At 45.0% G+C, this 11,640-nt stretch overlaps 1 protein-coding gene across 2 annotated transcripts in view; it reads right to left on the bottom strand.

Moving 5' to 3' along the window:
* Positions 1 to 11,640, bottom strand: part of TTBK1 (tau tubulin kinase 1) — a 71,697-nt gene that overhangs the window by 7,388 nt on the left and 52,669 nt on the right. Inside the window, exons 15-16 of one of the 2 annotated variants that reach the window (XM_072642234.1) lie at positions 11,555 to 11,561; positions 541 to 2,114 (exon numbers count right to left, since the gene is read on the bottom strand). In XM_072642234.1, the coding sequence (XP_072498335.1) occupies positions 541 to 2,114; positions 11,555 to 11,561 (1,581 nt within the window). The remainder of the gene's footprint in view (positions 1 to 540; positions 2,115 to 11,554; positions 11,562 to 11,640) is intronic. The other variant, XM_072642233.1, reaches the window with a different exon arrangement.

Below are 11,640 nucleotides of genomic sequence, written 5' to 3'. Positions count from 1 at the left end.
CTCACAGGCAAAGTTAGTTCTCAGGAAACTCTAGCTACATAGAACCACTTAGATGGAGAATACTATCTAGTTGAACTTCTAATTATCTTACCTAGTAGAATTATCTCTGAATTTGTATATTCTTTTTCTCCCTTGTAACTAAACTCAGAAAAATGTACTCTTTGGTATGGAGTGTGTGGAGACCAGGGTTAGAAGGCAAAGAGGAAGTTGGTGTTGGATTTCAATATCTAATTAGGGGGCAGTGGTAGAGGGAGAAAGAAAGGTGATTAAGGATTGAAGGCAACAAAGTTTTGTACTCAGAAGGCACGTTCAGGGCCCGGGAAGTTGGGGGGCTCAGTGATAAAGGTGAAAATACTGGAAACAAATGGGCAGGTTCCAAAAGAGAGTTGGGATCCTGGAAAGATGCAATGAGACCTAAAGATTAAGGCCATATCCTTCACATAGCACCACAACTGTTGGCATTACACCAATGGGAGGGAGGGATGGGGCATAGCCCTATTTACCTGTCCCTGAAATATCTGTTATCTCAAAGCATCTCACCTGCTGGTGATGGCTGGATCTGGTGATGGGACCATGCTGTTGGGGGCACTGGGGTGTTGTGTCCTCTGGGGACTCCCCCCGCTTTTGAGTTGTACCGGGGTGGGTGTCCTCACACTGACCGGGCGAGGGATTCGGCTCCTTGTGCCCACCGCCCGTTCCACTTTCCTGGGGGCTGAGTCATCTGAGTCATGGGTATCCTCCTCGGACCCAGTGCCAGATAGCGTCTCCGAGGCCCGACGCCGTTCCTCACTGGATGAAGCTGAGGAGGAGGCCCCAGAGGCAAGCCTCAACAGGAGGCGGCCCTGCCTCTTCTCCATCACCAGGCGAGCCAGGTCAGGCTGCCGTGTCCGCTTACACCACCGTTCTTTGGCCGAGACTGAGGCTGATAGCTCAGAGCCTGTGTCCTCCTCAGAGAAGAGAATGGGGATACGGCTCCGAGGTCGGGAGCCCAGCAGGGCCACAGGGACTGTCTTCTCTGGGCCCCCAGGCTCTGAAGATAGACCAGGCTCAGGTGGGATGGTAGGGGGCTGCCCGCTGGTGGGGGCAAGACCATTGGGCAGAGTGTCACCCACCACTTCTGGGGGCATATCCCCAGGTGGTACTGATAGCGCACAGCTGTCTGCTCCATCAGGCCCCGAAAGAATACTGCCATTCTCTAAGGGAACTGGGGGCCTCTCTTCCACAGTACCCTTCTCCGGGATGGCCTCTGGCCCCAGCCCTCCATTGCCAAGAGTGGCTTCCTCGGGCCGAAGGGGCTGCCCACTGGAAGACATAACATTGAGATGGGTTTTCTCGGCAATGTGTACAAAGGTCCTCTCAACTTTGGTGAAGGGTGAGGAGGCAGCCGCCACCACTGCCCCTGGACCTATGGCTGGTCCCACCCCAGTACCAGCCCCAGGGGGCTTCTGTTCAGACTTGAGGACAGAGGACAACGTCCCTGGCTCGGACACGTCCAATTGGCTCCCTGTGGGCTGGGGCCGCTCATTCTGGGGGGTCAGGGCAGCCAGGGTGCCTAGGTCAGGGTCAGGAGCCAGATCAGTGATGACAGGTGACTTCTTCATGTCACCTGGGGAGAAGAGCACCAGTGTCTTGGAGCCCTCCTCAGGCTCCAGGTCCCCATCAGCCATGGATGCCCTGCCCTTGGATTCCTTCTGGTCATCAGCAAGGAGCGTGGATGGGGCTCCCTCCTGGCTTCTGTCGGTAGTCTTCTCGCTTACTTCACTGCTGGAGTCACTTCTCAGTCCCAGCACCTGCCCCAAAGCTCCTTCCTCTTCCTCTTCTTCTTCTTCTTCCTCTTCCTCTTCTTCTTCCTCTTCCTCTTCTTCTTCCTCTTCCTCATATTCTTCTTCCTCATTATCATCTTCCTGGCCCTTCCCATTGATCTCCTGCTGGATGGGAGCTGGAATGGACTGACAAGGGACGCTGAGGACAACGTGAGAGAAATCCACTGTTCGGACCCTATGCAGGAGGCGGGCACGCTCCCTGTAATCAGACAGGTCTTTCTTGAAGTCCTGGTAGGGCAGGCTCAGGGGCACAGCCCTAGGGAGGCCATTCACCTCAAAAGGTGAGAACACCTGCAATTGGATTGAGGGAGCACTGGATGAGTTATGGGATTCCCCTATGCCTCCACCAACCTCAAATATCCCAGCAAGAGGCCTCCTGTGACCTGGCTCCACTTAACCTGAATCACAATCATGTCTCCTTTGGACCACTTTTATACCACCTCCCTCCTCCACCCCCACCTTCCACCCCCTGCAACTCAGAGGATCCACTCTACACCACGTATACGGTGCTTATGCTCCTCAACTGTAAAATGAAGATAAAAATGGTACCTTTTTCCCAGGCAATAAAGGTAAAGTGCTTTGAAAACCTTAAAATGCTATATATATCATTGCTAGCTTTTATTACTATCATATATCAGACACTTGACTCCAGGAAGAAGACTGACAGATTGGCACACAGTAAGTGTTTAATTAGGGCAGCTAGGTGGGGAAGTGGCCTGGAGTCAGGAAGATTCATCTTCTGACTTTGTATCTGGCCTCAGACACTTACTGTGTGACCCTCTGTAAGTCGTTTAACCCTGTTTGCCTCAGTTTCCTCATCTGTAAAATGAGATGGAGAAGGAAAACCACTCCAGTATCTCTGCCAAGAGAACCCCAAATGAGGTCAGGATGAGTTGGATAACACTGAAATGACTGAACCACAAAAAGTGCTTAATAAATGCTTGCTGATTAATGAAACTAGTCTTTCTCTCTTTCATTCCTTCTCTTCTCCCCTCTCTTTCCCTCCTTCTCCCTCCCTCTCACTGTCCCTCTTTCTCTCTCCTTTCCTCGTTCCTCTCTTTGCCTCCTAACTGGCATCCCTAACCCTGGAGCATCTGTCTAGGGTTCAAAAGGAGAATCTTGGTAGTAGAGTGATTGCCTGGCTACTGGATGGTAGGTTCTGGCCAATAACTCAGGAAGGCAGTTTATGGTGAGGGAGGAGGTGGAGACACTTAGCCTGGACAAGTGAAGACCTAAAGAGTGACTCTCCGATAGTAGCCCTCAGCCATTTGGAGCCCTATCATGTGAAAGGGGGATTAGATGCATTTTCATTGGCCCTGAAAGGTCACTTTATCAGCAATGGGGGAATGTGGGAAGAAGATTCTGGTTGGATATAAGGAAAGACTTCCTAATTAGGATTGTCCAAAAGTGAAATGGGTCACCTTGAAAGGTGATAATGATAACAGTTCATATTTAAATAGCACTTTCCAATGTGATTTCCTTACAACCACCTTTGTGAGGTGGGGTAGATAGGTATGTCTACTCCTGTTTTGCAGATGGAGAAACTGAGTCTCAATAAGGTTGAGTTACTTGCTGAAGGATGCATAGCTGGTAGAGTAGAATGGGGATCTTACAGATTGCTCCTTCCTAACAATCATCCAACTCCTTCAAGTTAACAGATGAGGAAACTGAGTTCTGGAAAAGGGAAGTGATGATTAGCAGTCTGGTCCCAGGCCTTGAACTCAGATCTTCTGTGTCCAAGGCCAGTCCCCTCTCCACTATTCAACACTGCCTTCCTCATGACTGCAGGTCTTCAAGTGCAGACTGGATGACTAGGAGCCTTCAGAGCTCACTCAGCTCCAGGCATCTTTTCCTGATGTCCCCCACTCCCACCCCAGCTGCCAGTGGCTTCCATTCCAAAATTACTTATTCTCTGTCTGAGATATATTTATCCAGGGTGTCCCAAAATTCTTGGTGTCGTGTTAAGCTTTAATAGCTTAGTAGCTAGTAAAATTTTTAAAATCACACCAGGATTTTTGGAATATCCCATATATATGTATATGCTGTCTTTCCTTATAGAAAAAAATTTCCCAGTGCAAGATCAGAGTCATTTCTGTCTTCTCATCCCCAGAGCTCAACATAATGTCTGGCACATAGTAGGTATTCAATAAATGTTTGTTAATAATTTGGTGATCATAGGTTTAGAGTTGAAAGGTACCTTAGAGGTCACAGAACAGACAATTGGAAGGGATCTTAGAGGTCATTTAAGTCTCATTTTACAGAAGAAGAAACCCAGACAAGTGAAGTGACTTGTCCAAAGTCACTGCATCACAGACAGGATTCGCACTCAGATCCTCCAACTCTCCACTAGACTTTACCAAGTGGCACAGTGGATAGAGAGCTAAGCCTGCAGTCACAAAGCTTGGGGTTCAAATCCAACCTCTGATACTTATTAGTGTGTGACCCTGGGCAAGTCACTTAATTCTGTTTGCCTCAGTTTCCTCATCTATAAAATGAACTGGAGAAGGAAAAGGCAAACCACTCTAGTATCTTTGTCAAGAAAACCTCAAAGGGAGTCACCAAATGTTGGACTGGACTGAACTACAACAACATATATAGTATGATTAACCCTTGAATACCCAGCACTTCAAAGGTCTGGGACCCCAATCCATACAGTTCACAGCCCTTATCAGAGAGCCTTCATGAGCTACTATGGTAAATGAAAAGTCACCAGCTGGTGGTGAACCTTCTGAGGATGAGACTCTCTGGATTTAGCCAGGCACAGATACTGCACTGCTGCTGTACTTGCAAGCCTTTCCAGTTTGGCAAGGCCCTCCCAGAGCACACTAAGTGTGCTAGCTGAGTCTTTGAAAACCCGGGGTGACCTCCATGCCATAAGGAACCTTTGAAGAAAATCTTTGAAGAAAGAAGTGACTTTATGATGTAGCAGATAGAATGCTGGCCTTAGAGTTAGGAAGACCTGGTTTTAGACACATTAGCTCGGTGACCCTGGTCCGACCATTCGATCTTTCCTCTTTTGTCAAATGAGGATAATAATACTTATATTATCTACCTCACAGGGCTGTGGGGAAGTACTTTGTAAACCCAAAAGGCTAGGAACATGTGAGCTGTTATTGTCAGAAGGGTCCTTGAGAAGTCTAAACCCTCTAGGGCCACTCAGCCCCCAAAACCAAGGCTGAGAAATGTGCTCTCTCCAAACTCAAAAGAACTGGTGGAGTCTTGGAGTTAGGAAGATGAGTTCAAATCTGGCCTCAGTCTAGCTCTGGGACCTTGGACAGATCCATTAAGCTTTGTCTGACTCAGTTTCTCAGTTGTAAAATGGGTTAATCAAGGCATATATCTCAAAAGGTTGTTGTGAGGACAAAAGGAGATAATATTTATAAATATTTGTAGTTTGATGACCTCTCCCTGAGTGAAAGGAGGGTCCCCTCCCCAAATCATAATCTTTGCTCTTAGCTACCAACACCAAGAGTAGAGAAATCGACTGAGACCCTGTTCCTGAGAATTTAGCACCAGAAAATCCTAGAGGACTAGGTGAATTGGGATAGCGGTCCCAGATCTGGGAGGTGTAGACATGATTCTGAAAATATTAGCTAAGGGGACCAAGAAATTCAAAGAATCCTAAAATATTAGAACTGAAAAAGACCTAAAAGGTCATCCAAACCAGAAGTGCCATACTTTCCACCTGTCTGCTGCAAGTAGCCAAGAAAAATCCTAAGTGGATTGAACCAGATTAAAACAGAACTGGGAAATACTTGACAAAATAAACAAAAATACAACATAATATCAATTTGTAATTTTCTAAGTCAATATTTTGCCCAGGGAGCTCTTTCTATTTGAGTTGGACACCACTGATCTAGACTAACCCCTTTATTATTTCACATTTCAGGAAACTGAGGCATAGAGATTATAAATCACTTGTCCAGGGTCATACAGTAAGTTAGTGGCAGAGAGGAGACTAGATCCCAAGTCTGAGACATAAGTTCTGGTCCCTTTTCTCCTAGTGTCTGGTCCTTTGGTCCTTGCTTTTGCAGCATCCCACTGCCTCAGTAATCTGGTTGCTTTTCTTCTCCCTAGGTTTCTGTGACACCACTCTCCCCTGGTTCTCCTCCTACGTATCTGACTGCTTCTTCTCCATCTCCTTTGTTGGATCTTCATGCAGATCACTCACCTGGAATTCTCTCCTCCTCATTTTTTCCTCCTGGTTTCCTAGCTAAAAACCCCACCTTCTACATTAAGTCTTTCCAAGTCCTCTTTAATTCTTGTACCTTCCTTTAAGTATCTCTAATTTATCCTGTATCTAACTTATTTGTACAGAGTTGACTGCATTCTATCTCCTCGATTACACTGTGAGTTCCTTGAGAACAGGTACTGTCTTTTGCCTTTCTTTGCATTCTCAGCAATTAGCACAGAGCTTGGCACACAGTGGGCACTTAATAAATGCTGACAAACTTGATCTTTGAACTGATGTGGACCTGGAGTACCTCTTCATCTGCCCCTACTCCCTCCCCGTTTCCCCAGACACCTTCTCCCGGATGGTTTGATCAGAGAAAATCAGACCTAAGCTGCCCCTCAGTTACCAACCACCAAAATCGCTTTCCCTTCCCCCATCTTTTGGCCCAAGGCTACTCTCTCCTTCTCTACTGCTTGGGAATAACCACCACACTCTACCCCTCATTGAGAAGTCAGTTAAGGTTCCATTGGGTCTCCCTCAGAGGAAGTACTCCTGATCTTGGTGCTCTACCTCCCTCTAGAACTGAGGTCATAATCCCCTTCTCTTTCCTTCACAAAACTTTCCTTCCTAACACCCGTAAATGACTCCTCTTACCGGGAAGGTCTGAGGAGGATTCTCCATTGTACTGGTGCAAAAACTGAGGTCCACAAAAAGGCAATGACAAAGTCCTATACAGTGGCAGAATCAGAACCTGGGTCTTCTGCCTCCTAGCCCAGCTTTCTTCCTTTGAAAAAGTTTCATTGATGCTATTTATTTTAAATTACTTTTACTTCCTTAATGAATGTTCCTCCCCGCCCCCACAGAATCCTCTAGTACAATAAATAAGTACAGTTAGGCAAAAATAAATCAACATACTGGCCATGTCTGAAGATGTATGCCTTTTTCCACACCCAGAGTTCACCACTTCCCTTTGGAGAGTCAGTCCTCTGAAGCTGCTACCAATCACAGCATTGGTCAGTCTCAAAGACACTCGTTACTCTCAGTGCCTTCCTATTCATGTAAAGTCCACTCCTTCCTTATCAGTGGTACCCTCTTCAGAGGGAGATTTGCCCAGGGGAAAGAGGACCTCCAGTATAGAGAGAGGTAACCTGGGGAAATCCTGCCTTTCCTTCCCTATTGGCAGTGGCTTGGACGTTCTAGACATTCTGCTGTGAGGTCTGGCTTCTTCAAATGTGCCCCAGAGACTGTGGTCTCTATGCATTCACTTAGCTCAGACTGAGGCTCTTCTGAGATGGACAGAGAGAGACTCTCCCTCCTTGCTAGATTTTTGTGACACTGTTCCTTCTTGGTTCCCCTCCTATCTGTCTGATCACTACTTCTAAATATCCTTTGCTGGTTCTTCATCCAGGTCACGTCTACTAACTATGAATATCCCCCTGGGGCCTGCTTAAGCCCTCTTCTCTTCTCCCTCTATACTCTCTCTCTTGGTGATCTCATCAGCTCCCAAGGATTCAATTATCTTTCAGCAAATGATTGCCAGATCTATATATCTACTCTTAATTTCTCTCCTGAGCTCTCATCTTGCATCCCAACTGCCTTTGGGATGTCTTGAACTGGATGGCCCATAGACATCTCAAACCCACCATGTCTAAAACAGAGATTATTATCTCATTTCCTGCCCCCACCCCTCCAAAAAAAAAAAACAAACCAAAAAACCCTTCCCCAATTCCCAAGTTTTCTATTTCTATTGAGAACACCACCATTCTACAAGGTCAAAAATTCAATGTCATTCTTGACTCCTCATTCACACTCACCATACAGATCTAATCTGTTGTCAAGTCTTATAACTTCTACCTTCACAATATCTCCTATATATCTCCTCTCCACACACACAGCTGCTAATTTGGTATAAGCGTTCATCACCTCAAGCCTGGATTATTTCAAAAGTTTCTATTTGGTCTCTCTGGCTTAAATCTATCCTTACCTCCACTCATCTGGCAAAGTGATTTTCCTAAAATTCACATCAACTATCACTTTCTCCCAATCTCCCTTCAATAAATTCTAATGGCTCCCTATTACTTCCAAGATCAAATATAAAATCCTCTGGTATTTGAAGCTTTTTATAAACAGGCCCCTTTTAACCTCTTCAGCCTTGTTAGACTTTACTCTCTGCCACATCCTCTAAAGTCCAGTGAACCACTTGCTGATCTCTGTGCCTGGAATTTGCTTGCTCCTCACCTCTACCTCTTGGCTTTCCTGTCTTCTTTCAAGACTCAGCTCAAATCTCACCTTCTGCAAGAAGGTTTTCCCAGACCCTCCAGGTTAGTTGCTTCCCTCTGAGATTACTTCCAATTTATGCTATATACTTAATATGTACATACAACTTTGTATGTACATAGCTTTTAGAAAGTTGTTTCCATGCTTTTTGCCTTTTTTTCCTATATCCTCGTGCTTAGTACATAGTAGGTAATTAATAAACATTTGCTGATTGAATCACCAAAACTTATTTAACTTTAAATTAGCCCTCAGGTCCAGTAGAAAGCTTTACAAATAACAGGCATTAGAAAAATATTTGTTTAACGAATGAATGGAGAGGGAAGCAGTGGCCATTGATTTCTCTGACCTTTGGAGCTATGTTTCCCAAAATGATTTGGCCACAGATCATTTTTGGGTTTGGAATATATTGATGGAACCTACATACGATGGCCCAATCCCTTGATGTTATGAAATACTTCCAGGATAAAGGTTGAGAAATTTTGGGAAAAAAGAGGAAATTGAAGCCTATTTTGTCTGTGTAAGCATTTTGAAGAAGGTCAGCGAGGTGAACAAATTGGGGGATGTGAATGGAATGGAATATTCTTACACCATATGAAATATCAACTAAGAATTCAGAGAAACCTGAGAAGACCTGTATGAACTCATGTATTGTGAAGGAAACAAAACAGAGCCAGGAAAGCAACATAACAATGCCCACAACAACATAAAGGAAAGCAACACTGAAAGACATCAGATGACCCTCTGGGTAAGAGAAGGTAGAAACGTAGGGACAGGGAAAGAAATTACGATTTCATTGGTAAAGTAAAATCCCAGGTGAGAAAACTTCCCCTCCTAATTCAGGTCAGCACTTTTCCTGCCATTTGGGGTCAAACTCAAATACAAACAGGGCCACTAAACCTATATAAATATCCCTGTAGGCCACATATTGACTTAGAAAATTACAGATTAACATCATCTATATTCTACTGTATTTTTATTTAATTGGTTAAATATTTTTTAATTACATTTTAATCTGGTTGCAGCGGCCAGTGGGCTATTTCATACTTCAGGATGAGAGTACCTAAAGGTTAAGGCACTTGCCCAGGATCACCCAACTAGTATATATCAGAAATGGGACTAAAACCTAAGTCTAAAAGGAAAATATCATAAGTCTGATCACTTCAGTGACTACGATTTTAGGGAACTGACAGTAAATATGCTTCCCTTTTTGGCTAAGTGGTTGTATAGAATGAGGCAGACTTTGTCAGAAATATCCAATGTGCTGATTTGTTTTATTTAACCATGCTCTTTTAGGAGAGGGGTGAATCATTGGGAAATGACAGTGCTGTATAAAAAGGACATCAATAAAATGTTTATTTTGAAAAGACACAGAGAGGTAAAATGGCCTAATAGAACAAGGGCTGCCTTTGAGTCAAGAAGAGCTGAGTTCAAGTCCTCTGTCTCTGACATAATACCTGGCACAACACTTGAATGTTTAATAAATGCCTGTTGGCTGATAAACACATACTAGACTGTGACCATGGTCAAGGAAATGACCCAGGCAATTTTCTAAGACACAAAAGTTGCCGATCTGAATTTCCTTACACAGATGAAATCATATGGCTGTGGAGGGGGGACATATTTCAAGATACCAATTTCACATTTAATAATCAAAAGGAGTAAAAACAAAATGCTAGCACTGAAAATGTCAGACTGAGCGCCAGTCACACTGTAGAATGCCAGACATGGGTAGTAATCATTAAAGATAGTATCTGAACCCAGGTCCTCGGACTCCACCATTCTTTCCATCGTGGATCACTGACTTTTGGCTAACTCCTTCCCTTAGAGAGGAATAAGTGAGCTAGACAGGCAGATCTTTCCTAGCTCAATATTTTCCTGAGGGGAAAATATCTTCCCATCAACCGTGGGCTATCCCATGGCTGGCATGAATCCTCCTGATTTTCTCACCCAGGTGTAGTATGTCTGTCTCCCTTTGTGTTCCCCCAAATCCTACAGTGAGCTGGGAAGTGGTCGGACCTCCAAAGGAGCCTTGGGAATCAAATGCCTGTAATTATTCCTTGACCCTTTTGTTATAATTCTGACAAAAAGGAAGGAAGAAAACAAGCATTTAAGTGTCTGTATGTGTCTGGCTAAGTGCTAAGCACTTTAAAAATACTATCTCCCTTGATCTTCACGATAAGTCTGGGAGACAGGTACTATTTCCATGTTACAAATAAGGAAACAGGGTAAGAGAGGTTATGTAATTTGCCCAGGGCCTCATAGCCAGTAAGTGTTTGAGGTCAAATTTGAATTCAGATCCTCTAAATATCAAAATGAATGGACCCAAGGCTATAAGTATGGGCATTGAACTGGGAAAGGCATCTGGTTTTTCTTCCTTGTACTTACCAGAGAGCCAAGATGTCAAAAAATCTTTTCATTAGCTTTTATCTGATGGGATCAGGGCACTGATCTCTAATTAAAGATATAGGCTGAATGTCAGAGGATGCTAGGATTTGGGGCTGGAATGGTCTTGGGAGGTATCTTAATTTAACTCCTTTGTTTTACAGAGAAGGAAATTGATGTCCAGATGTGAATGACTTGCCCAAGGTCACACAGATGGGAGACCCCAAATTCTGACACAGGGCTCCTATTTCTAAGCCTAGCAGTTGTCTCAGCTCCATGTTAAACTGTGCCATGCAGAGTGGGGAGAGGAAGCAGAAGGGAGCTGTGTCCCTGGGAAGCCCACAAGCCAGCTCCTCCCTCTCCACTGCAGAACATCTGTCCAAGCAGCCTTCTCTATATTCCTCTATATACTCCAATGCAGAGAGGTACTTCATGGGTGTCTCAAGGGGTGTGTGTTGTTGGGGGCATAGGGAGAGCCTGCCCTCATTTTTTCTACTTAATTGCCAAGTACATGTAGTTCTGTCTTTCGCTTCTCTTTCTGTTTCTTCATCTCTCTTTCTCCCAAGGTTCTCTGTCTCTCAAGCTCTGTTTTCCCAGGTTTTTGTCCTCCCCCTTTCTCTGTGTCTCTGGCCTCTGACAAATCTCCAGCGGCCACACTCCTCTCCAACTGACAGTCCTTTGAGAGCTGGGGCCCATCTCAGCGCCTCAAGTCCTTCCCATTCCCAGGACAGCCTAGGAGCATGACATTAAGGAGCATATTAGCTACCTATTTCTGCCTGGACCCAGTGAGGGGGCCGCCCAGCTCTAAGACAAAGGATGGGTTGAAATTAGTGGGAAAGGTCCCCCCAGCTGACTGACCGACTCCTCACCCTGGGACCCCATCTCCCCCAGCAAGGACTGAGAACCTACAATAGGGATAAAATAAATCAAAGCCTGAATGTCCTAGGAGATGAGGGTGAGCTAGGAAATTCACGCCCATCTGCC

This window comes from Notamacropus eugenii, chromosome 2, assembly GCF_028372415.1.
Source record: "Notamacropus eugenii isolate mMacEug1 chromosome 2, mMacEug1.pri_v2, whole genome shotgun sequence".
Classification (NCBI taxonomy): Eukaryota; Metazoa; Chordata; class Mammalia; order Diprotodontia; family Macropodidae; genus Notamacropus; species Notamacropus eugenii.
Note: the sequence above shows the minus strand (reverse complement) of the source record. Positions and strands in the feature narration are given on the sequence as shown.